A 23015-nucleotide genomic window follows, 5' to 3' on the forward strand; every position below is an offset into this window, starting at 1 on the left:
ACTCGATCATTTTTAAATTTTTTCGTCGAAACAAAGTATCAGATTTCATAAATTAAAATTTGACAAAAAAAAAATAAAATCTAATGGTGGAGAGAAGAGAGAGAACAAAACGCTGCAGAAACGAGTGGTCACCGACTCACCCTTTGGCTTTATCATTGCTTATGAAATTAGAATTTTGGTAGGACTTGGATGCGAATTGGGGAATATGCTCATCAGGAGGGGAGATTCCCAGCGTCATGCGCATCTTCTTCCCCTTTCTCCTTCCTCCCAACTCAACTGAATTAACTCCCCTTCCTTTCCTCACCTCCACCAATCCCACCCAGGTTCTCTCTCTCTCTCTCTCTCTCTCTCTCCCTCTCTCTCTGTGTTTTGGTTGTACAATTTTCTGTGATTTTTCTAATGTGAATGTTGGTGTCTTGCCTGCTTTGTAATTAATGGGTTTCTTTTGGTTCTGGGGAGAATTTTATTATTTACTTTCTGGAGAAAATCAGGTAATGGATTTTGGTCCGGGGTCGGGATTATATCATGCACACAACCTGTTTGATAAAATGTCACTTCGAAATCTAAGTGCTTCTGGGCCGTCCGGTTATGTTGATTCAAAATTGCACTTTAACCACATTTGCTCAAACTAATTCCTGCTCGATTGAATTGATCCATTTGTCTTGCATGTGCACCACAACACACAAATTCTGGGCCGGCCGGTTATCTGGTCTTGTGGGTGATTTCGGGTTTTAGTTCTTTATGACCCTACTTAAGTTACATTGAGGTTTCTGCCTGGCTAGCTAATACAGTTCATTTTGTAACAACGGTTCTTACTTTGATTGCTTAAAAGATGCAATGCAGCAGTACAACTTAGAAACATACACGGGTCCGGGATAGCTTGTAGTATACATGTTTAGATTAATTTCCAGGGTAAATTTGGCGATACGGTTTAAAAAGATTCGAGCTTTTCTTTTCGATGCACGCTTTATTTGTAGCTTCAGTGGTTGCTCAACGTTATGATTTGTTCTGCTCTTAATTTGTGGAAGTACTGCTGCTGTTTTGTAGTGGTGCACTTTTAAGCAGTATATTGGCTCGCAGCCAGCACGCTTCTTCCAACATTTGCCAGCAAGTGATTGCTGGCAAAAGGTATTTCAATTATGAGTCCCAAAAGTACATTGAACCCGAGCAGAGCCCTACAGGGCATGCATGGGGTGCATGTGGTGTCCAGTTCTCGGTTTGAGTCAGAAGAGACTACTCAAAATGACCTTTCTCACTCAACTTATGGAACCTCACCTATTGGAGCAAATCAGCAGCTTTTTATGCAGTGAGTGAGAAACCTAATTAATGAGACTTGTTTTTCAACATATGCTATTAATATTTTGGATTATGAATAGTTCCCATCAACGAGACAAGACTAAGCGATATTTATTTAAGATAATTGTGATGAATTTCTGCAGTCTTGATGTCATGCTACATTCAAATATTTATTTAACTTTGTCTACTTGTTTTCAGGCGAGTGTGGCAGCAAAGACCGCCATGCTTGAAACTCATCCAGGGCTGCTGCATTCAAGGTATTTTAGATACAAAAGCATTTTTTTTAATCTTCATCTGGTTTGCAATTCAATTTCTTGCATGACAAACAAATATTTGCTTACATATTTTCCCTTTTTATCAGGTGATCAGAGTGTTGCAGAAACAGTCGTGAATGTGCTCACTTCACTTCCTTTTATAGTTCTTGGAATCCATGCCCCGAGGTAATACTTTTTTGGAAGTCAGTTGATAGACATAAACGTAATCTTACTGATGCATCAGGTTTATTAAATTTATCCTCCTTGGGGAAGCAGGAAGAATCTAAATACCAAGCTATATGCTAATTCATTAATCGGAGTTGGAGTCGCCTCAAGTTTATATCATTCTTCAAGAGGAAAACTAAGGAAATATTTAAGATGGGCCGACTATACGATGATAGCCACAACAACAGTAGTAAGTCAGATAAAAATCCTTAAATAAGCAATAGTTGGCCGCACTCTTTATTATCAGCATCCGTGAGCTTTTTCTGGACGATGGCAAATTGCTTGAGTCAATATTAAACTCATAAAAATATTGTAATGGCAATACTTCCCTCAAACTTGAATGTATGGAATCATGTATCATATATAGAATTGTTAGAGCTTAAGAGGGATTTTCCACTTAGAAATCATTGCTCGATTCAAGCACTAAAAGTCTAAGATATAATGCTTCTCCACCTCCTGCTCTCTGAACATTTACCTGGATTTTATTTATCTGAAGAAGTGCTACGATTAATTTGTACATACTCAAAACTCATCTTTGGCATGTTTACATGGATTATGCCCTGCCAGTTGCGAATGTGTCATTTCTTGTACGAATTATTAGTTGTATCTGTATATTTTGTTTCTGTAAAGTTTCTCAGTTGCTCTCTTAGGTATATAATCGGAAAAGGATCAACTCAAATTTTTGCAGTGTCTATCAAGAGCCCTCAGAAATGAAAACCCAAAACTGCTGACAGCAGCTTCTGCATTATTTTTACCTTTCCAGCCTCTGATGGTTTCTGCCGTTCACACGGGATTAATGGAGGTAACTTTTAAGATTTAACCACCATTCTATATCAATTTTATGACTAGTGTCATCCTTGTTGGAAATGGTGCGTGATCAGCTAGTAATAGGTAAAATCATCCGACCATGATATTTATGATTTGAAAAATCTACGGTTTTAATGCATTTACAGAGTCTAGTATCTACAACTCTGCTTTGTGGATGAAGCTTGACAAATCTGGAAACATGTTTTATGGAAGTAGGCTGTTAAATATCACGAAATTCATACTTAAAGCTTGCAACTTTCCGGTAATTGTATGGAAAAGGACCATGTTAGTAATTAGTCATAGCCATAGGTAACCTGAAAAGTTTTATGTTAAGCTCCTCTCACTTTCAGCTAAAACTGTTTCCACTTTTCTCATCACCCGTTATTTCTTGTTTTCAGGTAGCATTCGCCAAGAGAGCATTGAAGGATCCAGAGCTAAGAATGGCCCACAATGTACATAAGATGTCATCACTATTGGGAGGTGTTCTGTTCATTGCCGATGACATGTTTCCTCAGACTCCGTTCCTTCATGCTGCGTGGCACCTTGCTGCAGCCGTCGGTGTTGGCACCTGCAATAAGCTTCTGGAGTAGCCATCATTCAAACAGATAGAAGACCTGGCTAGCAGGCTAGATGCAATTCTACAACCAAATTTGTCGATCCAACCTTATTATTTTGCAGAATGCCACCGGAATTATTATTTAGTTAATATCTAGGTAAAATCATAGGCGCAGGGACAAGGTACGAGGTACGAGGTACGAGGGTTGTCTGAGAAAGTCGGAACAATAGTAACTAAAATTTTCCGATTGACATGTAAATAAGATAATAGCATTATTATTGTTGCTGGTGGATATTCTGTGTAATTGAAAAATAGTGGCAAACAATTTCAGTACTAAAAGGGAGTATGAGATCACTTAATATTTTGTGTCATTTACTGAACAAACAGTGACTTGAGCGTTAAAGTGTCTTTTACAAGCTCCCTTCCTCCCTCAATGACGACAAGGGAATATGTGTGTCGTGCTTCTCAACATGTCTACAAGATTATTGTTGGAGGATTTGAATTTTTCCGCTCCCATATAAAAGCGCATAAGAGCGAAAATAAGTGTGTAGAAATCATTTTCTGAAGAAAAGAGAGGCCAATAGCAAGAGAAGATTATAAATTACAATGATATATGGCTCGTCCAAAGAAACAAATGTCTCAGCGTTCATCGACTTTCTTGTCGACAACCCCTTGTATATGTAGATGTTCTCGGGAACTTCGAATACCGAATACCTCGATCAGATAGCCCTCCTTGAGATCTAGAGATCAAGTTTCAGGTCAGAAGAAGATACGTACAGAGGCTCTGGCTCCACTTTTCTCCTGATCCTGCAGGTTAAACATAAAACCATGCACATTCTTCAGAAAAATTCAGTTCAGACTTCAGAGGTCGGAGACGCTCAAGAAAACGCCGAAAATTATTCCAAATCCAGAAGGGACATTTAAGTTACAATCCTAGACACCGCACGAGCCCTACGCCTAAGGTGGTACTCGGGAGATTCTCTCATTCGTACCACTAGCAACCGGTAAAGCTCAGTAATTCTACAAAGAGAGACGTAATTACCAGTTATCTTGAGACCATCTGCAGCCATCGGTATCCACCACGTGCAAGCTGTACGCGTGCCTTGATTTTAAGGATTGGTTCTCGAAACTGCAGTTGAAGCATTTGACAGGAAAACGGCAAAATTAAGCTCTTTAGAACCACCCGACTGTATAGGTCGTACCCAGTGCACAAGGCTCCCGCTTTACGCAGGGTCTGGGAGAGGTGAATGTCGGCTAGCCTTACCCCCATTTATGGAGAGGCTGCTCCCAAATATTTAAAGGATCAACAGAAAGAGTTTATTTGAACTGACCTTTGATGAATAAGATCACCGTGAATAACAACTAAAGACCCAGCTTTCACTTCGATGGGAACAAAATCCTTTTGATCATACTCAGGGGAAGGCCGATCAAAGGTCACACCGTCTTCACCTCTAATGAACCGTCTCACAAGCCCATCTGTTAAACAACATAAAGACCGATTACAAGAAAGAATTACTAGGCAAAACAATTTCGAAGCCTTTCCAGCTCAGAAGCAGAAAATTAAAATAGGCAAAGATATCATTTAGGGAAGAAATAAAATAGAAAGAAGATGTGGAGGAGAATGCTACTCTTTTGAGATCCAGGAATAGCCCATAGGCAGCCATTCGTTATTGTTGCATCTTCTAAAGCCAGCCACAGCCCTGTGCAAGTTGGTGGATCGGTATAAAGAAATGAGTTATCCTGATGTGGCACTACCTCACCTCCGATTCCTGGTTGCTGCCAACAATATTCTTGCAGATTAGTTTATGCATACTTGAAGAAAAACAACCAGTATAAACATATAACATAACCAATCTCTCGAACACAAACTATGTTCCGAAACTATGTCAACTTAAAATCATGCAATCAAGGTTTAGAGCCTTCAAATCATAATATTGCTAATTCACAACTCTGTGGACACAAGTGATCCCATTGTAGACCTAGTCCCAACAAAATAACAAAAAACTTGTTCTAAGCGGGGTGAGGCAGGTATCTCGATAAAGACTTGCCCCTCTCTCCCTAATTATGTGTGTGCATACCTGTATAAAAACTTTTGTATTTTTATATGCAAGTGTTTTCATATAAGTGTAGAAATGTCAATCAAGTGTTCCCCATCTGCAACCACGAACACCAGTCTATATGTACAAGCCTCCATGCCAATTGTAAATTGTATCTAGTTATTCCAAATGCACTGTTTCTAATATTTTTAGGGTTCTTTCAACCAGGTAGCCTTATTTCATCCAAATGGACCTTAAGTCTTCATCAATAAAAACTAAAAAAGCCGCAGAACTAAGCATTAAACACGAGCGAAGATGTAATACCTTGAAAATGTACATAGACTGAATGACAATGGGCCTTTTGTAACCCAAGGAGATGAACAAGCCTGAAACTTTTTCGGAAAAGGTGAACCCTTTAAATACTGGATCGAGCTCATGTAATGCTGCACCAACAGACCACACGTTTTACACTCTCAGTTCGAGTTAAAAACGCAGAGACAAAAACCACAATCCATTTCTATAACTTTTATGATAAAGATAAAACTAAAGGGTTCGTGGAAGTGGTTCAGAGCTTACCATGGCCAACTTTGTTAATCGAAAGTTCCTTCGGCTGTCGCAGTTCTCCATCACTCCCAAAAGCTTTCTCTGCCAAAATTAACAAGTCCCAACATGTTAAGATGTGCTAATTAAGTGTTCAATTTCACTATTGGAATAAATTCAAGTCACTTAAAATTCAAAGTTTTTTAACAAAGAAATGCAACAAAAACATACAAACAGGAATCCAAGTAGGGGCTCGTTTGGAAGTGTATTTAAAATGACATAAAGCGGTTTTACTGAAATTGATTATGGGTCCAGAAGCACTTAAAAAGTATTTTTTTGGAAAAAGTGTCAGATATGTACTTGTTGCAGGAAGCAATTCAAGTGCTTTTCGAAAGTCCAATTAAGTGATTTAGCGGTTATCGAAAACTGATTACTGAAACATAAATCATACCTTCGAAGAAAAACGAAATTATGTCAACGCTATCATAGAAGTAATTGTCAGTAGACTGCTGCTGCAAGATATAATTAAAAGGGAAGATTTAATTACAGAGAAACATACACAACTAGCTAAAAATTATGATAAAAACATGATAAATTAATCAAAAAGAAAAAAGAAACAGAAACCTGGTTGGTGGTGGAGAAAATAGAGGCGGTGGAAGAGCAGTCAAAGTCCTGGAGCAATTGGTCCATTCGGTTCCTCATGGCCTCGATGTCCTCCGCGCTCGCAAACGATTCCATCACAAGATAACCTGCGTGTCCATAAAAACAATTTAACAACAGACATGATTCAAGTCAAAAACCAAAAACTAGTGTTTTCTTCGGATAATACGAGGTAATTAGGAGGTTAATTACGGTTTGGTTTGGTTGCGTTACCTTGGGAGTGGAAGGTCCGGAGCTGGTCAGGACTGAGATTTCCGACGATTCCCATGGCGTCTGAGACTGCGAGGAGCAAACAAACAGGTCGTCAAACGTTGGCAATCTTGGATTCCATATATTCACGCGGGAGTAAACTGCCGTTTACTATTACCCCGGTTGAAACTGAGCCACTCCACTAATTTGTTTTTGATAAATTAACCCAATGAATAATATGAAATTAGCCATTAACCTCTTGCCGTCGGATTCAATGAAATTTCATTCATTTTGCCGTTAAATACTAGCACATGATCAACACGTAATTTATTTTTTAGGGTAAAGTCGTGCTAATATTTAACAACAAAGTGGATAAAATTTTACCGAAGCTGACAATGAGGGGTTAATTGGTTAATATCAAATAGTTTAGAAAGTTAATTTACCAAAAAATTAATTCAGGAGTCAATTCAACTAGAGTAATAATTCAAAGAGTCAAACACAGGTATACCCATTCTCGCAGGGTTTGTCAAATTTACTCGTATCTTCTGATAAGATCAGAAGTCAAATTTAATTACGGCTAGTCTCGTTGTGATATTAAGAGTTTGTTCAAATTTTGTTTGTAAATATCTCATCATTTGTAAAAAAAAATAAAAATAAAAATAAAATTATCAACAAAAATTCGACGAGAAAAAAAGTAAAAATTGACGAATTGCATCTCCGATTGGGTTTTATACCGTTGAACCCTCACCAATTTTGGGTCAGGCAAGCGAAGTAAATCCCCACCAACGGAAAAACTGGATCAAATCACGTTCTGCCTTTTGAAAGTGGTGTAATGGACAAAATCTCCACATGCCCACGATCCGTATACCATTCCCAAAAAACGCTTCATGAAACGACACTGTAACAGGAAAGTCAATCACGTATTGTTACATGCTTCATAACTTTCCGCTTCATGAAACCACAGAAGAAAAGAAAACGAAGCACACTACAATTTTAAAAAAATTGAGGCCAACTGTAATTACATTGAAGCTCCCTGTATCACAAAATGTACATACTGATGGAGTTTAAAACGTATCCTGGGAGCGTCCGTAACGAAGGTAAAACTTCGATGGAAGGGGATAGAGGTCAGGAAATGATACACATATGAAACACCGAAAGAACCGTAAGAAAAAAAAAAAGAATCGAAATAAAACGAATGCCCTGATCTTGGATAAATGTACAAAAATTATCCTACCTGATCCTGTCTGCAATTGCAGATCAAATTCTTAACTAACCTACAAACACGGCCAAACCAGGGTGTGAAAGGAATGTGATTTGTCAGTGCACAGCTTGTTAAATACAGCAGCTGCAGATATGAAACAATGCTCCGTCAGACACCCGGGAAACTCTTGTGATGGAACGATTCGTGTCCCGCTATCTTGTCTTCTGACATCGTATACAAATTATGCAACTTCCTCACCGTACGATCCCGGGTAAAGAATTAGGCAATTGTGACCTCCAACAAATTCCTTGTATCTCCCAAAAATTGGTGTATGCCCTCTCCGCATCCGGACAGGGGAAAAAAATGAAAAAATGGCAACACAAATGTGGGGGGGGTCAGCAGTAAGGTGTGCTCACATAATCGAAGGCATCTTCAAGCAAAATCATGTAGCTGATGCTGCTCTTGAATCTTCTGTCTTGTTTGAGCGGCACATACAATCCGGGCATGGGAAGGTATATATAGAGTCATTAGGCCTCTTGATCTCATAGCCCTTTGAATCACTATGGGACCTCATGCCCAGCAAGTGACGCTTGAAAGTCTTCCATCTGAGGAATAAACAACAAAGCCAAGAAATGTTTACTATGGTGTCCAAGACATTTTTGTTCATATAACTCAAATGCATGACAGTCCATAATGTATTTTCATCTATACTTAACCCACTGCGACGACTAGAACCTCCTGCCTACTGCCGCAACATCCATAAAAGGCATTGACACAAATATCAGCAAATGTAACCAAACTTCTAGCCATTCAGTACATACAAAGACGCATTTTTAATGAAACTAAACTAAGATTCACCCTCAAAGAAACTAAACTAGCAGCAGTAGTCATGTATACATACCCAATTTGTGGATTATCAAAGAGTAATGCTAGCTTCCGCTTGTCCGGCCTGATAGTCTTTGAGTGTCCACCATACATGTATCTTCTGTGTCCGATCAAAAAATGGGGAAAGTTCCCTCCTTGAGTTGTCACAAATACTTCACTATGAAGACAAACAGTGTAATCTATCGCAGCCATCCTGGAAGAATAATTCTAGTAGCAGTAACTCAAAGTCAGAACAATTGTGTTATACCGTACCACAGAGACAGTAGAACCAAACAGAATTAAACGATTTGGACCTTGAATGGAGCAAGCTCCTCTTCTGACGCTAGCATCTCTTTTGTCTGCAAATTAGGAAACATTTCCAGTAATGGGGCCATTGACTTCTCAGCATTATATATCTTTCCGGATGCCAAATATATAAATGTGTTCTTCTCAAAACCCATTCCCCTCAGCATCAAGCCAACCTGATTAGATGACACATAAAAAGAAATAATCAACTATCCATATCAAGAAATACAAAAGAAACTTGAAAAAGTCATAAAATCTTTCCAAAGTAATAACAAATTCAACAAAGAAAAAAGACAGTTGCAATTGTCTTTGAAAACATCAATTTAGGGGACCCCAGCTGGCAGATGGCATCATAGCACAGTGGTATAGTCTGCCTTGCAATGCAAGTGCCTCCTATTCTGGGTTCCAATACAGGAATGACACAACGGATAAGGGAGGGGTGGCTAACCCCCTGTTATGTTGCTCAACTCGAATGTGAAATTTACATTGCTCAATAGGAATTCATGCAAAACTTTTTTTTTTCCGTTAGTCAAGACTCAAGAAGAAGTTCAGTTTGTAATTAAACACACCAGAAAGAACTACCCAAAAGCAAAAGTTATACCTCTAAGGGAGAAAGGGGACATTTGCCATTGACCCTGATTGCTCCAGGACGTATAACCCTACCAGGTTTGGTAAATTTCCCTTTCCAACCTCTTTCCCTTGCTGCTTTCATATCTTCATTTTCTTGCTCTCCACCATCAAAAACACAACAAGAGAACGCAACCATGTCCTGCAAATAGGATATCAGCAATTCCACTTGTGAAAGAAAAATAATACCTTCTTCATGAGGTTATGAAAAAGTCAATTACAATGCCACACTTCTAGTTTATCAGGACAAACCTCCTCAAACCGAAGATGAACAGAAATATATTTTCCACCATAATTTGTGCTGCGTTCTTTCATTCTTACAACCAAAACTTCTCCCAAAGTTAATATAGGACTTGAAAACTTTAAAGCTTCATAATTTGCCAAGCATCTTAACCGTTGGACAGCAGGAGGAGAATCAAATGATAAACGATTTGCAAAAGGAGAAATCCGTATAACCCTGTTTCATCCACCAATATAACCATAAGGATCATTTTATATAAGCATCGCTTGAATCTTGCCACACCCATTCACAAAATTGATGAAGGACGAATATATCAGATCATAAAAAAATAGATGGAAATATAAGCATCCCTAGAATATGCAATAGATAAAAAAAAATTAAAATTTTCAATTCCTGCACAAAGTGCATAACAGTCCATATTAGCTCAATGCCCCAGAACAAAAACCTTTTTAAGTATTTAATACCAAAAAGTTAAACAGAACATATAGTTACTGGATCTCATTTAAAATAGTGATAAAACAACATATAAAGAATGAATTTATGATTGATGGCCACTAATAAAGTTAATATCAAGTACACAAGTTTATTGTGCCTCAACCCAAGAAACCTCATCCACCATGCAGAAATTTGTTAGATAAAAAACACATAGCAGAAAAAGTGTCCAACCCAAAAACATCATATTCATGTGGGGTGATAGGTCAAGGTTGAAATTTACCACCTCTACCTGCACACAAATATAGGACTCGCACCTAAGGCCTCAGCATGTCTCATTTGATGCAAAGTTTTCATTTTTAGCACAACATTTAGCAGGACAACATAATGAGAAAGTATCTTTAAATAAATAAAGGCAATATGAAGATTAAGAATTTCTGACTCACTTTTCTTCAAGTAGCCTTGGGAGAACAACATCCTCATAGTACAGAATGGGAGACCATGCTTTAATTCTGAAGTTGTAAACATTGGTCATATTGTGATCAAATCGTTCCATTAAATATTCAGGAATCTTGTCAACCACACGTACATCATTTTCCAACATACTGATGAAGTAATCTTCGTCGTAAATTTCACTGAAATTACTGGACAAAAGTAATAAAAAAGAGAAGGCAATCAGATTCCAGTCTATATGAGAATGAAACAGTCGATACTAGATTCATATTTTTGTTCAACAGAAAACTCCTGATAAATCTATGAGGTAATAAGCTAGGTCAGGCCAACCCGATAACTAAAAAAATGCTGTATTTCACCTTATATCATTTTATTCCTTTTATCTCATAATGTAACTTTACACTTTCAACCCTCCTTCAGTTCTGTTTTTAAGCTGAAGTGTTAAACTGAGCCAAGTTGTATGGAAAACATGCCAAACTTCACACACTGTTTCTTCTCAGATTCACACTCTGTTTCTTATGTACCTCAGAATTTTGGCATGTCGTCCATACAAAAGCATGGATATTTGTTGTAAGGCACCCTGATCATACAAGCGCAACAACAAAGAGAAAGTTTTGACAAACCTTGGATCTCTCCAGATGCTATGAAAATGAAATTTGGGAATTACAAGTGTCGCATTAAGATAGCCTGCAACAGCAACTGCATTGCATATCTAGAAAGCATCAACAACAACCATCCATCAAGGAGTCAAGAAAGTTGTTACAAGAATGATCTTCCTTACGCAATAGGCAAAGCACAAACTTAAACATGAAAAGAAACGCTCAACAAGACAGGAGTCAAACTTACTGAAGTCCTCTGCTGATTTAGACCACCATTTGCCTCAACGTATATATAACCATTTGACTCGGCTAAACCTACAAGTATAAACAGTGAAACCACATTAAAAATGTACAGAAATACATAAATGTGCCAAACTAAATAGAAAAGAAAACAAAGCCATTGCTACAGTAGGGGAAAATGTCAAAAAGGAGGGCTGTGAACGCATAGAAATTCAAAAAGTGTACCAGCAGCGATCAGTGTATAAAATTGCAAGAACTAGTTGAGATAACTCATACCTCCAGAGGATTTGTTTACACACGGTCTCCACTCGCCACTTTTATAGGAATGTTTCCAAACAGTTGAAATCTACAGAGAACCTGATGGGGTCAGTAAGTAGCACTGCATACGAGGAACCTAGAATTCTAAGTCATAAGCACATCGAGAGAATCCAAGATCTCTAAGAATAGCCTACAGAACCTAGTAGGTTAACAAAGGGAACATTCAAAAAGATCAACAAGAAATCTTCTTCAAAGCCCACTTCTACACTGCTTCCCATGTAATAGGGGCATTATCTCTAAGTTTTTTCTATTCCCGGCATTTTCTCTTGATGGTGATTTACTTATTGTTGTACAATCCAAGGTTAAGATAACTAAATAGCACGAAATGCGATCATAATAAGTTCAAATTCAACTTCCCGGCATTTTCTCTTGATGATGATCTACTTATTTGTTGTATAACCCAAGTTTAAGATGACTAAATAGCACGAAATGCAATCGTAATAAGTTTGATTACAAACAGTTCGCCGGAGGATTACAGCTACTAGCTTGATTATCTATGGCAAGTTGGCAACTTAGAGATTGACTGTTCAAATCCATAGTCCATTTGCACAAGATTTCAAATCCCTAGAATAAATCATAAGCAGTGTGGCCGATTAATTACTAATCACTAAGCAACTTGGAACGCCCAGCAATCCTATCCAATGTGATCAATGATTTGAATTTCCTCAATAAATTATGTTGAACAATAAACAAAGCAAACAAAAAAAGCAGATTCATTGAAATTCGAATTCATGTATGTTGAATAAGATCTCAAACTGTAAATCAGGAAGGAAGGAAGCAAGGAAGGAAGAGATGAGACGCACCGCATCGGCGGAGGAGTTATCAGCATCCATTTCGGGGCGGAGCTTGGCGTAGAGTTGGGGGCTGCGGTAGACGGAGCCGGGGGCGAGACGATGCGAGATAACGGGAACGACCTCGAAAGAGACGGAGCCCATGTAGAGGAGCATGCCGGCGATGTAGAGGAGAGGGGCGAAAAGGAAGAAGCCCTGGCGGCGGATAAGAACGGAAAGGAGGTGCCAGACGATGCGCTGGATTAGGGTCCGACCCGGCTGGTTGAACCGGCCACCTGGTTTGGAGCGGCCGTGTCGGAACCGGGGCGAGCGGAGCGGCGAAGGCGGCGGCGATGGGCTGTTGTGTCCGCTACTCGGTAGCCGGTTGTATGGGTGCATTGGAATTTCTGTACTGCTCTCTCTCTCTCTGCTACGTCATGTGGCCTTCTCTCTCTCTCTGGCTGTGTGTTTCTTGTGAATTGGGTTTTCTGAGAAAATTTTGAGAAAAAGTGGACGCAGAAGAAATTTAGAGAGAGAGAGAGAGAGAGAGAGAGAGAAGCGTTTGTATTGTATAGATTCGAACAAAAGAATCAGTTGGGCGTGCACGTGCTCGGCGCTTCTCCTCCCAGTGTTCTTCATTTCTTCAATTTTCTTTTTCTTTTTCAGATTTGAATTTTCTTTTTCTTTTTCCAAATAATTACGTCAAAGATTTGTCAAATATCTGTATACATTTTATTATAAATAAATTCGTATCAAACTCGTAGTGAATTCAATTGGATTTTCATTAATTCTTTGTAGTTCTATATGTATTTAATTAGAATTTTAAAAGAGAATGAATTCATATGAATTAGAGAAATTTGCAGTATATTTTTTTTAGGTGTGATATCCACACACACATTTTTTTATTTCTCACACACCTTTTGTTGATCTCTGTCATTTGATAACGCTAGTTATTTGGGTTAGGAAAATTGGGAGTAGGATTATGCTACTTATTCTATACCTTATCTCTAATCCTAACGGGTAACTTTATATAAGAGGATTTTATTTTTGTATATAAAGGTTTATTCGATCCTTTGTGAGAGGGAGACTGCTAAGTAATAATAATTAATTGCAGAATATTGATATCTTGGCCCTCGGTACAAGTAATTGAACTACCATCTCAATTTCTCAATCGTATTTTTCTTATTTAATTGGGTTAAAATATGATATTCCTTGGTTGTTGGAGAAGAATTTAGATAGATGCGTATACCGTCATAATAATGTTGTGGTTCAATAACATAATATTATGTAGAATAAAATTAAAAATTAACATGGTGTTATTCAATTATAACACCACTATAGCGGTATACATGATCTATCTAAATTTGCTGTTTGGTTGTTGGCATCAATTAAAGGTTGTTTAGAAGTGTTTTTACGATGATGCTTTGGTAAAAACGTTTTTGAAACTAATCAAGTTCAAATGCAAGTGTGTTGATGCACAAAATCAGAAACACTTGGGAAATTTTATATGAACCCATGTAACCTCTCTCTACACCCGACTTACTATCTCCACCCATATTATTTTTTATTAAATAATTAATATCTCTTTAAATCCAGAGTTATTACCTAAACTATCATCCCAAACCCAGTTCAAAATGTAAAATGATCTTTACACCCATTTATAGCATTTCCCATGGCTACAAATGTAACCTCCTTCATGTTTCCATTGTCACCATCCCCGACACATACACATACACATACACATACACATGGTCTCTATCTCTCTCTCATCACCAACACCAAGTAGTTACAGTAGTCGTGCATCAAATTCAAGCTGTTAAATGTTTGATGCTTCGGGGATGTTTATACGATGCTTGAAGAAATCTCACCTCAGCAGCCTCAAAGTGCACTGAAAGCTTGCAGTTGGAAACTAACATTTTTCTTTCACCTTGTCTGGTTGCAACTCCTTATCAACAGCTAATGTTGCAGCGATAGAAGCACTTTCCACAGACTGAAAAAAAAAAAAAAAACTTGTTTTTTCTCTATAAAAGTTATAGGGTTTTAGCCGAAATGAACATAAGATAAACAAGGAGTCATGGTGGAGTTTAATTATAGTGTGTGGGTTTGTTGATAAATTTTAGTTTTATTATTAATTTCATCTTGTACTTAATGGTAATTATATAATGCGGTAAAAAAGACAATTAACATCTAAAATTTAAGTTAAGGGTAGAAAGATGTTACATGGGTTTAAATAAAATTTCCCAAAACACTTAAATGCTTCATGCAAAAAGCACATTGTAGGAAGTATTTCAAGTGTTTTTTGATCCAAAACATATTCTCTAAAAATGCTTTTATTCATTTTAAAAGTACTTTCAAACAATCTCTAAGTGTCTTGAAATTTGGAATATTTTCTTATTTTAATTGGATATTAGCATTATCAGTGACCACTAACCACGTCGAGCATGTTTCCTTTTGTTTTTTAACAAATTGGCTGTATTTGTATCACTCCATCCATCACGATTCGTTCAAGTTTGGCAACCATGTGGACATTTGAATTGAAATTATTCTTCTTTTGTTTTTCTATCAGTGATGGTTTTTTATTTAATTTAATTTAATCGATCAGAGTGACTACGTGGCTGCATTACTGTCCCAGTTCTTTATTTTTATTTTAGTTTTTTATTGAAATTGTGGTATTTTAGCTCGACAAGAACTTGGGTCATTTTCATTGGTAATTAGTTTGTACTGTTGTAAGTGGTTGTACATGAAAGATTTCAAATTTGATTAATACTTGATAACGAGTTCAATACGTAATCGTTATATATTGACTAGTTATATCAATTCATGCAGTTTTTAAATATGCCGAACTAAGTTAAAATAAACTAATTGTAATTTGTTTGTTTTGATTCAATAATTGCAGTACACTTTTTTTTGTTTGAGTACATTGATATTGGGAGTTCAGTTAAACTACACAATGGACAACCTAATTTGATATCGAATTCGTCATCTACGAAATTCGAACCTAAGACCTCTCACTTCCAAATAAAAACTTTTTACAAACGATAAGATATGTACAATGATTGTTTTATAAGTATTTTGTGAATCCATGCATCTTTTTCGTAATAACTTACAACTTAGTATCAAACTCTCTACGAGCATATACATATTTTATTTATCTATATAAATTGAACTTAAGCATATTCCAACTGGGTTGAGAATCAATACCGCTAGACCAACTAGTCACTTCCTGTAACAACTTACATGTCATGCAAAAGACGAATGCTAAGACCAATTGATCATATAAGTTAACTCATTAGCGAGATACGCAAGATAAACAAGTTAGTTGTTGTGTTTTAACTATTTGCACCGGAACATAGCATGCACTATAGCTTTAGACCATTGAATCCTTTAGATTTTTTACCAAACATAAAGAACAAAAATGATTTAGTCTCCCAACTCACCGATGAATACCATACACCAAAACATAATAAAATTTTGTCGGAACCCAAAGTCATAAAATTGGGGAATATTAATCCGAATAAGGTAATCTCAACATGGACCCACTAAATCGTCTTCATCGCCAGCTTTCGATTGGGAAAGCTGAAGTTACGATCTGGAATGTTTACCCATGTGGCCACCTTCTAAGAGCAGATGTAACAATTTTCAGTTATATTTTAATATAAAGAGCAAAAATGATTTAGTTAGACTTGACACACAAGACATCTTTGTTGTGTTTGTGTCATTGTGTAAAAATCTTTTAATCTAACAGGTCGTATCAGAGCACCCAAATGATCTTAACGGATTTAAAAATCCATAAAGAATACCATTTTTAAAAGTCCCTTTAACATTTCTCTTTTCATTAAGCACTACATGTTATAGGTCTACATACCACATACATGTTACTTTCAAAACACATCATAAAAATATAATACGGATATAATACATAAAACATCGTACGAGCATAACACATAAAATATATGTATAATCTCTGTATTATACGCAAATTTACTACCATTTCGTTAATTTAGAATTATCTTTTAATTCTAAATAAAATTATTTATTAATTAAAGATGAATTATTTTTTAATTATACATAATAAATAATAACATTATTAATTATATATTATAGGATTGTATTATACAATAAATATAGAATTAGTGAAACAATACCTAAACCCGAAGATGCTCCAGAATCTTTTCGTTCGAGAACTACGATCTTTGAAGAAGTTCCAAATTAATAGGAAGGAAGCTTAATCGGAATGATATGAATCATAATTTTTCTTCTATGATCGATTGGTATAGTCCTTAACGAGTTGACTGGATAACCCTACCTGTTAAGCATTGACCCAAAACCTAATAGTTTCGTGTCATTTCGTATCGAGTTAATAATAGATTGTATATAAAATTACCAAGACTATTTGTAGTTGAGGTTCGAAAACGAAATATACTAATATAATATCTAACACAAAGACTATAACCTTCAAAAAGGCATTAACTTCTCATTACACTTAAGAAAGTAGGTCCAACGTTTCAATCAAACTCTAATAACAGAAAGCAATCTGATTAATAATACAGAAATTCCACAAGACAAATCATATTCATCGGAATAAAGTCTGCCACTGAAAATTTGAAAGCAACTGCTCTCTTGCAAAATTCGAACAAACAGCCAGCAGGCACCGCAGATTCGGCTCCACAGAAGCATCATATATAGATAAGAGAATGTCTAAGATTTGACCACATCCAAAGTGCCAAAATAAAACCACAGATTGCTAGCTAGGCCCCCTAATTTCCTTTCTGTACGAATATATTACAGGAGAAGTGATTTTTGCACTCGCGTCTTAGACTGTTGCCTAAACCGAAAAATAAGCACACACAACCATTACATAGTTTGATATGATCATTTTGATTGCGAACGGAAACACCACAATAATGTTGAAGAAACGATAAGTTTCATTCATGTCTAATCCCCTCAAAACGAAAATGATTCACTTGTACCCTCAATAATATACGAATTGTCCAATCCAATGCAATCCTAGGCACCAATCAAACCATAATGTACACCATATGAAATGCATTATAAACCAGAACGGCTTCCTTGATTACACTATGAACAAAAGATGACACATTTCACTGAGAAACCGAAGACATTGGAAGCGGATACAGATAAAACAGGGAAAGGACACGAAACCAAGGAAAAGGCTAACATTACGAATTCCGTATCCAATCACTACTTTTGGTTATGATTGGTTAGCTATGTATTGCAACAAAGACAATGCGAAATGTTCCGAGTTTGGAAGCAATGGAAAGTTCACTAATATCCAACAAGGATGATACCATTGTCTCTACCAGTTCGAAACGAAATTTAGCTCATAATTTCCAGTGCCAAAAATCCAATCCAAACGGAAGATGGTGAAATAAACAGATAAAGATGCTTCAAATTAGTTCATTAAAAAGAAAACTAACATCCCATTAGATTAAGAACATCCCAGTCCACTGTTTCATCAGCTACGTCTGACCCTCGTGTTCCGATGACTCAATCGTGGAGAGTGCCCAAGATGTCCTCGTCCCTGTATAAATGGAACCTGCAAAACAGACCAACCAGCCAAAAACCCAAATATAAATCCAAGAACCCTAATGCAAAAAATTGCAGAAACAGGGCAGAATTGGCACAAAAGACATACTCTTTGTCACCAAGCTTCACTTCGGTGCCTCCATACTCGGGCAAGAGAACCGTATCGCCTTCTTTCACGGCCACCGGAATCAAATTCCCGGCCTTGTCCTTGGCTCCTGGTCCCACAGCTACCACCTTCCCTGAGTTTAGCTGCACCGATTGGACCAATCCCAACCGTTAAAATTCAGATCAAAATAAAACCCTATACCCTAATTACATTTATGCGAAGAAGAAGATGATGTCATAGAATTTACCTTGGTGGATGACTCGGGGAGGAGAATGCCAGCGGTGGTTTTGGAGGGCGGGATGATTTTCTCGATCAGGACGCGGTTGAGAGTTGGGATCAAACGCCTCGCCATTTGGGTCTCTGAGAACACTGGAGCTACTGGGTTTAGGGTTTGGGGGAAGAGGACGACGGCTGATGGTTTACAATGTGAGGGTTTGGGGAGGTGGGGGACTGCTTGTTGATCAAGTTCAAGGAGATGATGGAAGGTTCTAGGTCTTAGGGTTTTTGGGGTTTTAGGCGTTGGGAGGTGGGGGCTGTGGGCTTGGGTCTGATAGTGGAGTTTGGGCCTTTGTTTATTGATGTATACAGTCCAATGCTTAGGCCTTGTTTGGTAATAAAATAGCCCAATACATTGGCCTTGTTCTGTTGTTTGGGCTTACCTTCATTGAAAATAGCCCAATGCTTTTAGATGGAGATCAGAACATTGTTTAATCAAAGGGTAATGTTAGGGGAAACAAAATTTGTAGACAAAATCTGCAAATCAAATTATGTGACACTAATAGAAATGATCACGTTTATCAACGCTTAAGTAATAATCTAATCATCAACTTCTATATCATTTAGTTTACAAAATTTTGTCTACAAATTTAATCTCCTTAGAAAAGAGAGGAGAGAAGAGGAGAGGGTGACGGAGACGAAAGCTTGCGCTCGTCTTCGAACTCGTTTCTGAGTTCAGGTTTTAGAGTCCGAGTTATTTTGGAATTGGTTCAACACTCATGTTTAGTCCGAGTCCTAGTTAATCCCACCAAACAACACTTGAAACCCATGCATGTTCATTTTAATTGGAAAACTATGGTCCAGTCTGACCCACCAAACAAGTCCCGAAAACAGGAACCATCAAATTCGTTACATTTCTCTTGTACTTGGTTGTATCAAATTAACCAAGTCTCATCCCTAAACGAAATGTTCATACGCAGGGATGGGGTCGGGTCTACCCTTCCTATCCTTATCCTGACAAAATCTCATCTCCATTATCCGCTCCATTCTCCACTGAAAATTCTCCATAGAAAACCGGCCCGTTGGGAATCGAATAACAGATAACTATCAGTAAGTGGGAACCGCCGATCATGGTGGCTTTATCGGAAAACAATGTGAGGAACTTTTGAGCTATTCCTTGGAAAAGATACCTTTTTAGGCTTGACAAGCAGCTAAAGTCATGATAACCTCATGACTTGTCCGAGGCAGGAATTCCAGGCCACACCCAATGCTCATGGCCACTTCGATCTATTTGCAGCAAAAAGTACATCATGCATGTAAAATTTTCCCACCAGTTAATTGTTTCGTGCCAATATATATATATATATATATATATATATATGTGTGTGTGTGTGGACCATAAACTTTATGAAATATATATACAAATATATATGGTTGACAAACTTTAGGTCCATAAGCATTCTGCAATCCCACATTGGTCACTGGTCATCCCATGCACGTGATAGGTTTCTGCGGTTCCCACTAAAAGGAAAGGAGCACATATATTTGCTTTTTTAGGACCATCCCATTTTCTTATTTTTTTCAGAAAATTGGATCGATGCTTGTTATCATTCCGAAGACATGTATCTTTTTTCCTTTCTTTTTTCAGCGTGTGGACTGGTGCTTATGATTTTCATGCAGATTCTTAGCTTTATTGATTGTTCTCCACCCGATCAGAATAATTGGGATGCGTGTACAGTTTGTATTAATATTGTTCATAGAGATATATGGATGAACAATGAACCAATCAGCATTGCCTTTAAGTAAATAGAAAGCCAAACCCATCATTGCCACATAGAGCTGGACATGAAATATATGCTAGTTTGAAGAAGTTGAGGTTCTATGGGGAGTAGTCTAACTTCTTATAAACCTTTATATATATGGTTTGGTTTCTCACCGATGTTAGACTTTGTCCTCACATTCTCACATAGTTGTTGCTTAAAATTTAGGGTTTCAAACAGTCAAAGCACACTAGCAAAGATAGGACCCAACTAAACACAACTTCAACACAAGCAAGCAATGTCATTCATAATCTTTCAGAAGCAAGTGTAAGTGGAACTTGTTAGATATTGTAATTTTCGTCCTAAACTTAAGTTGCACTTGTGGTCCATTATAACTCGATAAAAGAAGAAACGTTATAGGTATCGATGATTTTCACATGAACTTATTTAAAGGAGTCCGAATGCCAATCTTCTGTATACACGGTGCTTATATCAGATTTAAGATCCAGGTTTCCCAGCTGGAGTGGGATTAAACTAGTACGATCAAAGGTTTAAAGAATTTTGGGTTTACATGGTTTTCTTATCTGTGATTTGTGACAATTTCCTATTAGGGTTGAACCGTGGATCCGGATTAACATGCATCCTGCAATATGTAAGGTAATTAACTGTGTCTTTTCGACAAATACGTAATCAAACTAATCATCATCGACTGTAATGATTTGTGAGATCATCAACTTTCAATTGTACGTCTTCCAATATTTTTGGTGGTCGATCATGGTTTCTGAGTTTGACTTTGGTGAATGGTGATCCAAGTAATATATATACTTAATTTGGTGAATGGTGATCCAACTAATATATATATATATATATATATACACACACACGCACAGAGCAAAATCTAATCTGAAATTCCCTGTTTCCATCAGTTAGTGGAGTTTCTTATGGCTAATATTGCTAGGGTTGACTGAGAATCTTAATCGAGGGCTGCTTAGAACAAGACCACCGAAAGGCACTGAATAATATGATATGAGAACCATATATGGTGTGTTTGATAAACTGAAGCATGATCATTGGAGGACGGGGACTCACTGGTCCTTTTCATTTATTTTAGGCGTCAATGGTTTGAATGATGATGTGGAAATCCTTAAATACATTAATTTATAACATGAACGATTGAATTTAACAATTAAACGTGTACGGAAGAAATTTAAAAAATGTAACGAATAAATATGAGACGCTTAAAATACAATATATCTAATGCATGACTCTAAACTTAAGTACAAAGCAAGAAGTTACTATAATGATCAACTCTACTACTAAATTTTTCCTCGTTTAAGAAAGGAAAATTAGGTGTTTTTTCCCCCAACGCCAATGGGGATGTCACCTTAGAAGATCCTGCACTTTCCTTTGAGATTATGTGGCTCCTCTCTCAGATACCGGAATCTGCTTTAATTTTGGCAAAGGCTGAGACCCACCTTGAAAGCGACTTAATTAAATTAGTAAAATTCAAAGGATCTGTAGATAAAGTGGACGTGCCGGAGTGGTTATCGGGCATGACTAGAAATCATGTGGGCTCTGCCCGCGCAGGTTCGAATCCTGCCGTCCACGTTTTTATTTTCTTTATTGTTGTTTTTAATTAAATGTTCTTCAAAACAAGATGTTTAGGATTTTATTCCATTCCCATTTAATTTTTGTTTGTTCCAAAAGAGGTGATTTGGATACTTCCGCTCATGTTTTGACTATTTATATTGAATCGGTAATATATTATGCTTTTTTTTATATATACGGCAACTTTCTGTATACATATTATTATATGTCATCGTTATTCATGTAAGTCGAATATAACTCTGTTGTTTAAGAGTAGCTTAGCTGCAAGTATATGCAAAGTCACAGAAAATGAACAATCTAACTTTGCGGTTGGTGCTGATCAAGAACAATGGAGGGAAGGCCCATGAAAAGCTACTTGCAAGCTCATAATTCATCTCCACGTTATGTCTTACATGACTTGCTATTTTTGGCCATGATGAAATGTAGTAGGGTTTCAATAATTGAGAGAAAATCCAGCATCATTCTCTGGGTTTAGTGCCGCTTGAATCTCCCATACATATTCGAGAAGTCCCACTTAGAGCAACTCTAGCGTGGGCTAATGCTCGGGGGACAGGGGATGAAATAGGGCCAGATAGCCCGGCCTTGAAGCTTTAGGGTGGGCAGCCCAAGGGAGAGTGGAGGCCCGAGCTCCGGGCCTGTGAGGAATTGCCAGCCCGAGAGCCCGAGTGGATGTGACGTCATCTTGGTGCAACGACGGCATTCTGAAGCAACTCCCCAAAACCAACCGTCTTCTTATTCTTCCTCCTTTTTTGCTGTTGCGTTTCGATGGAAGACGATAACAATGATGAATCACCAATTAAATCACTTGGCTTGCAGAAGATCGAGACCAAGACTGAGCTGTGGGAGAGAGCAATGCGCAGCTTGTGCAAGTTGATGACTTCAACGCCGTCGTCATCGGCGTAATTGGGGAACCGGTGGGGTGAGAGGTTGCAGGCGGTGAAGAGGTCTCGGAGGTCGGATGGGTGTACGTGAGATGGGTTTGTGGATATGAAAATTGGGACCATGGCTTGCAAGGGAAATGGCGATTTGGACTTTGATGGCGTTTTTATGGTTTTTTCCAAATGGGTTTTGCCTTTGCTGCTCACCCATTTCAACTCCATGCTCTTGACGGACATGGTGGCAGCTGGCGGCAGCCGACGTAGCCACCACTGCACTAACCTCCAT

General features: G+C 37.7%; 4 protein-coding genes, 1 non-coding gene and 1 pseudogene across 6 annotated transcripts; 2 read left to right on the forward strand and 4 right to left on the reverse strand.

Annotated features, from left to right (window-relative positions):
• The first annotated feature begins 88 nt into the window (after positions 1 to 88).
• On the forward strand, positions 89 to 3497 carry LOC103414219 (uncharacterized). Its single transcript, XM_008352619.4, has 7 exons — positions 89 to 323; positions 1048 to 1306; positions 1495 to 1553; positions 1658 to 1736; positions 1827 to 1965; positions 2464 to 2577; positions 2981 to 3497. Exons 2-7 carry the CDS (start codon positions 1140 to 1142, stop codon positions 3170 to 3172), a joined length of 750 nt encoding a protein of 249 aa, XP_008350841.2. The 5' UTR covers positions 89 to 323; positions 1048 to 1139; the 3' UTR covers positions 3173 to 3497.
• On the reverse strand, positions 3490 to 6819 carry LOC103414220 (phytanoyl-CoA dioxygenase). 2 transcript variants are annotated; one of them, XM_029091768.2, is made up of 9 exons: positions 6588 to 6819; positions 6339 to 6463; positions 6166 to 6226; positions 5751 to 5819; positions 5499 to 5617; positions 4767 to 4914; positions 4470 to 4614; positions 4181 to 4267; positions 3490 to 3945 (listed from the first exon to the last, which is right to left on the reverse strand). In XM_029091768.2, the coding sequence occupies exons 1-9, from the start codon at positions 6640 to 6642 to the stop codon at positions 3879 to 3881; spliced, it is 876 nt and encodes a 291-aa protein (XP_028947601.1). In that variant the 5' UTR covers positions 6643 to 6819; the 3' UTR covers positions 3490 to 3878. The 2 variants fall into 2 exon arrangements, with proteins under 2 accessions (XP_028947601.1, XP_028947602.1); XM_029091769.2 differs by having other exon boundaries at positions 6166 to 6223; positions 6588 to 6746.
• Positions 6820 to 7530: 711 nt separating this feature from the next.
• On the reverse strand, positions 7531 to 13241 carry LOC103451575 (protein ESMERALDA 1-like). The gene is made up of 10 exons (XM_017336719.3): positions 12648 to 13241; positions 11803 to 11872; positions 11534 to 11601; positions 11311 to 11399; positions 10681 to 10878; positions 9814 to 10018; positions 9536 to 9703; positions 8943 to 9110; positions 8666 to 8856; positions 7531 to 8369 (listed from the first exon to the last, which is right to left on the reverse strand). Exons 1-10 carry the CDS (start codon positions 13011 to 13013, stop codon positions 8207 to 8209), a joined length of 1686 nt encoding a protein of 561 aa, XP_017192208.2. The 5' UTR covers positions 13014 to 13241; the 3' UTR covers positions 7531 to 8206.
• Positions 13242 to 17878: 4637 nt separating this feature from the next.
• Positions 17879 to 18783, reverse strand: LOC103451574 (10 kDa chaperonin, mitochondrial-like). Its single transcript, XM_008390990.4, has 3 exons — positions 18515 to 18783; positions 18271 to 18410; positions 17879 to 18171 (listed from the first exon to the last, which is right to left on the reverse strand). Exons 1-3 carry the CDS (start codon positions 18617 to 18619, stop codon positions 18123 to 18125), a joined length of 294 nt encoding a protein of 97 aa, XP_008389212.1. The 5' UTR covers positions 18620 to 18783; the 3' UTR covers positions 17879 to 18122.
• Positions 18784 to 21769: 2986 nt separating this feature from the next.
• TRNAS-AGA (transfer RNA serine (anticodon AGA)) lies at positions 21770 to 21851 on the forward strand. Its single transcript has one exon. It is a non-coding gene; the product is annotated as a tRNA-Ser (tRNA).
• Positions 21852 to 22528: 677 nt separating this feature from the next.
• Positions 22529 to 23015, reverse strand: LOC103452250 (GCN5-related N-acetyltransferase 3, chloroplastic-like; annotated as a pseudogene).

This window comes from Malus domestica, chromosome 13, assembly GCF_042453785.1.
Source record: "Malus domestica chromosome 13, GDT2T_hap1".
Classification (NCBI taxonomy): domain Eukaryota; kingdom Viridiplantae; phylum Streptophyta; class Magnoliopsida; order Rosales; family Rosaceae; genus Malus; species Malus domestica.

Coding starts and splice junctions, on each gene's coding strand:
- LOC103414220 (XM_029091768.2), bottom strand. CDS start 6,642: ATGGGAATCGTCGGAAATCTCAGTCCTGACCAGCTCCGGACCTTCCAC. Junction 5,618..5,750: donor GATTAACAAAGTTGGCCATG/GTAAGCTCTGAA, acceptor CTGTTGGTGCAG/CATTACATGAGCTCGATCCA. Junction 3,946..4,180: donor AGATGGTCTCAAGATAACTG/GTAATTACGTCT, acceptor TTTAACCTGCAG/GATCAGGAGAAAAGTGGAGC.
- LOC103451574 (XM_008390990.4), bottom strand. CDS start 18,619: ATGGCGAGGCGTTTGATCCCAACTCTCAACCGCGTCCTGATCGAGAAA. Junction 18,411..18,514: donor TCCCCGAGTCATCCACCAAG/GTAAATTCTATG, acceptor CAATCGGTGCAG/CTAAACTCAGGGAAGGTGGT. Junction 18,172..18,270: donor GTGAAGCTTGGTGACAAAGA/GTATGTCTTTTG, acceptor TCTGTTTTGCAG/GTTCCATTTATACAGGGACG.
- LOC103414219 (XM_008352619.4), top strand. CDS start 1,140: ATGAGTCCCAAAAGTACATTGAACCCGAGCAGAGCCCTACAGGGCATG. Junction 1,737..1,826: donor CTTGGAATCCATGCCCCGAG/GTAATACTTTTT, acceptor TTGGGGAAGCAG/GAAGAATCTAAATACCAAGC. Junction 2,578..2,980: donor TTCACACGGGATTAATGGAG/GTAACTTTTAAG, acceptor TCTTGTTTTCAG/GTAGCATTCGCCAAGAGAGC.
- LOC103451575 (XM_017336719.3), bottom strand. CDS start 13,013: ATGCACCCATACAACCGGCTACCGAGTAGCGGACACAACAGCCCATCG. Junction 11,873..12,647: donor ATAACTCCTCCGCCGATGCG/GTGCGTCTCATC, acceptor GGTTCTCTGTAG/ATTTCAACTGTTTGGAAACA. Junction 11,400..11,533: donor TAAATCAGCAGAGGACTTCA/GTAAGTTTGACT, acceptor GATGCTTTCTAG/ATATGCAATGCAGTTGCTGT.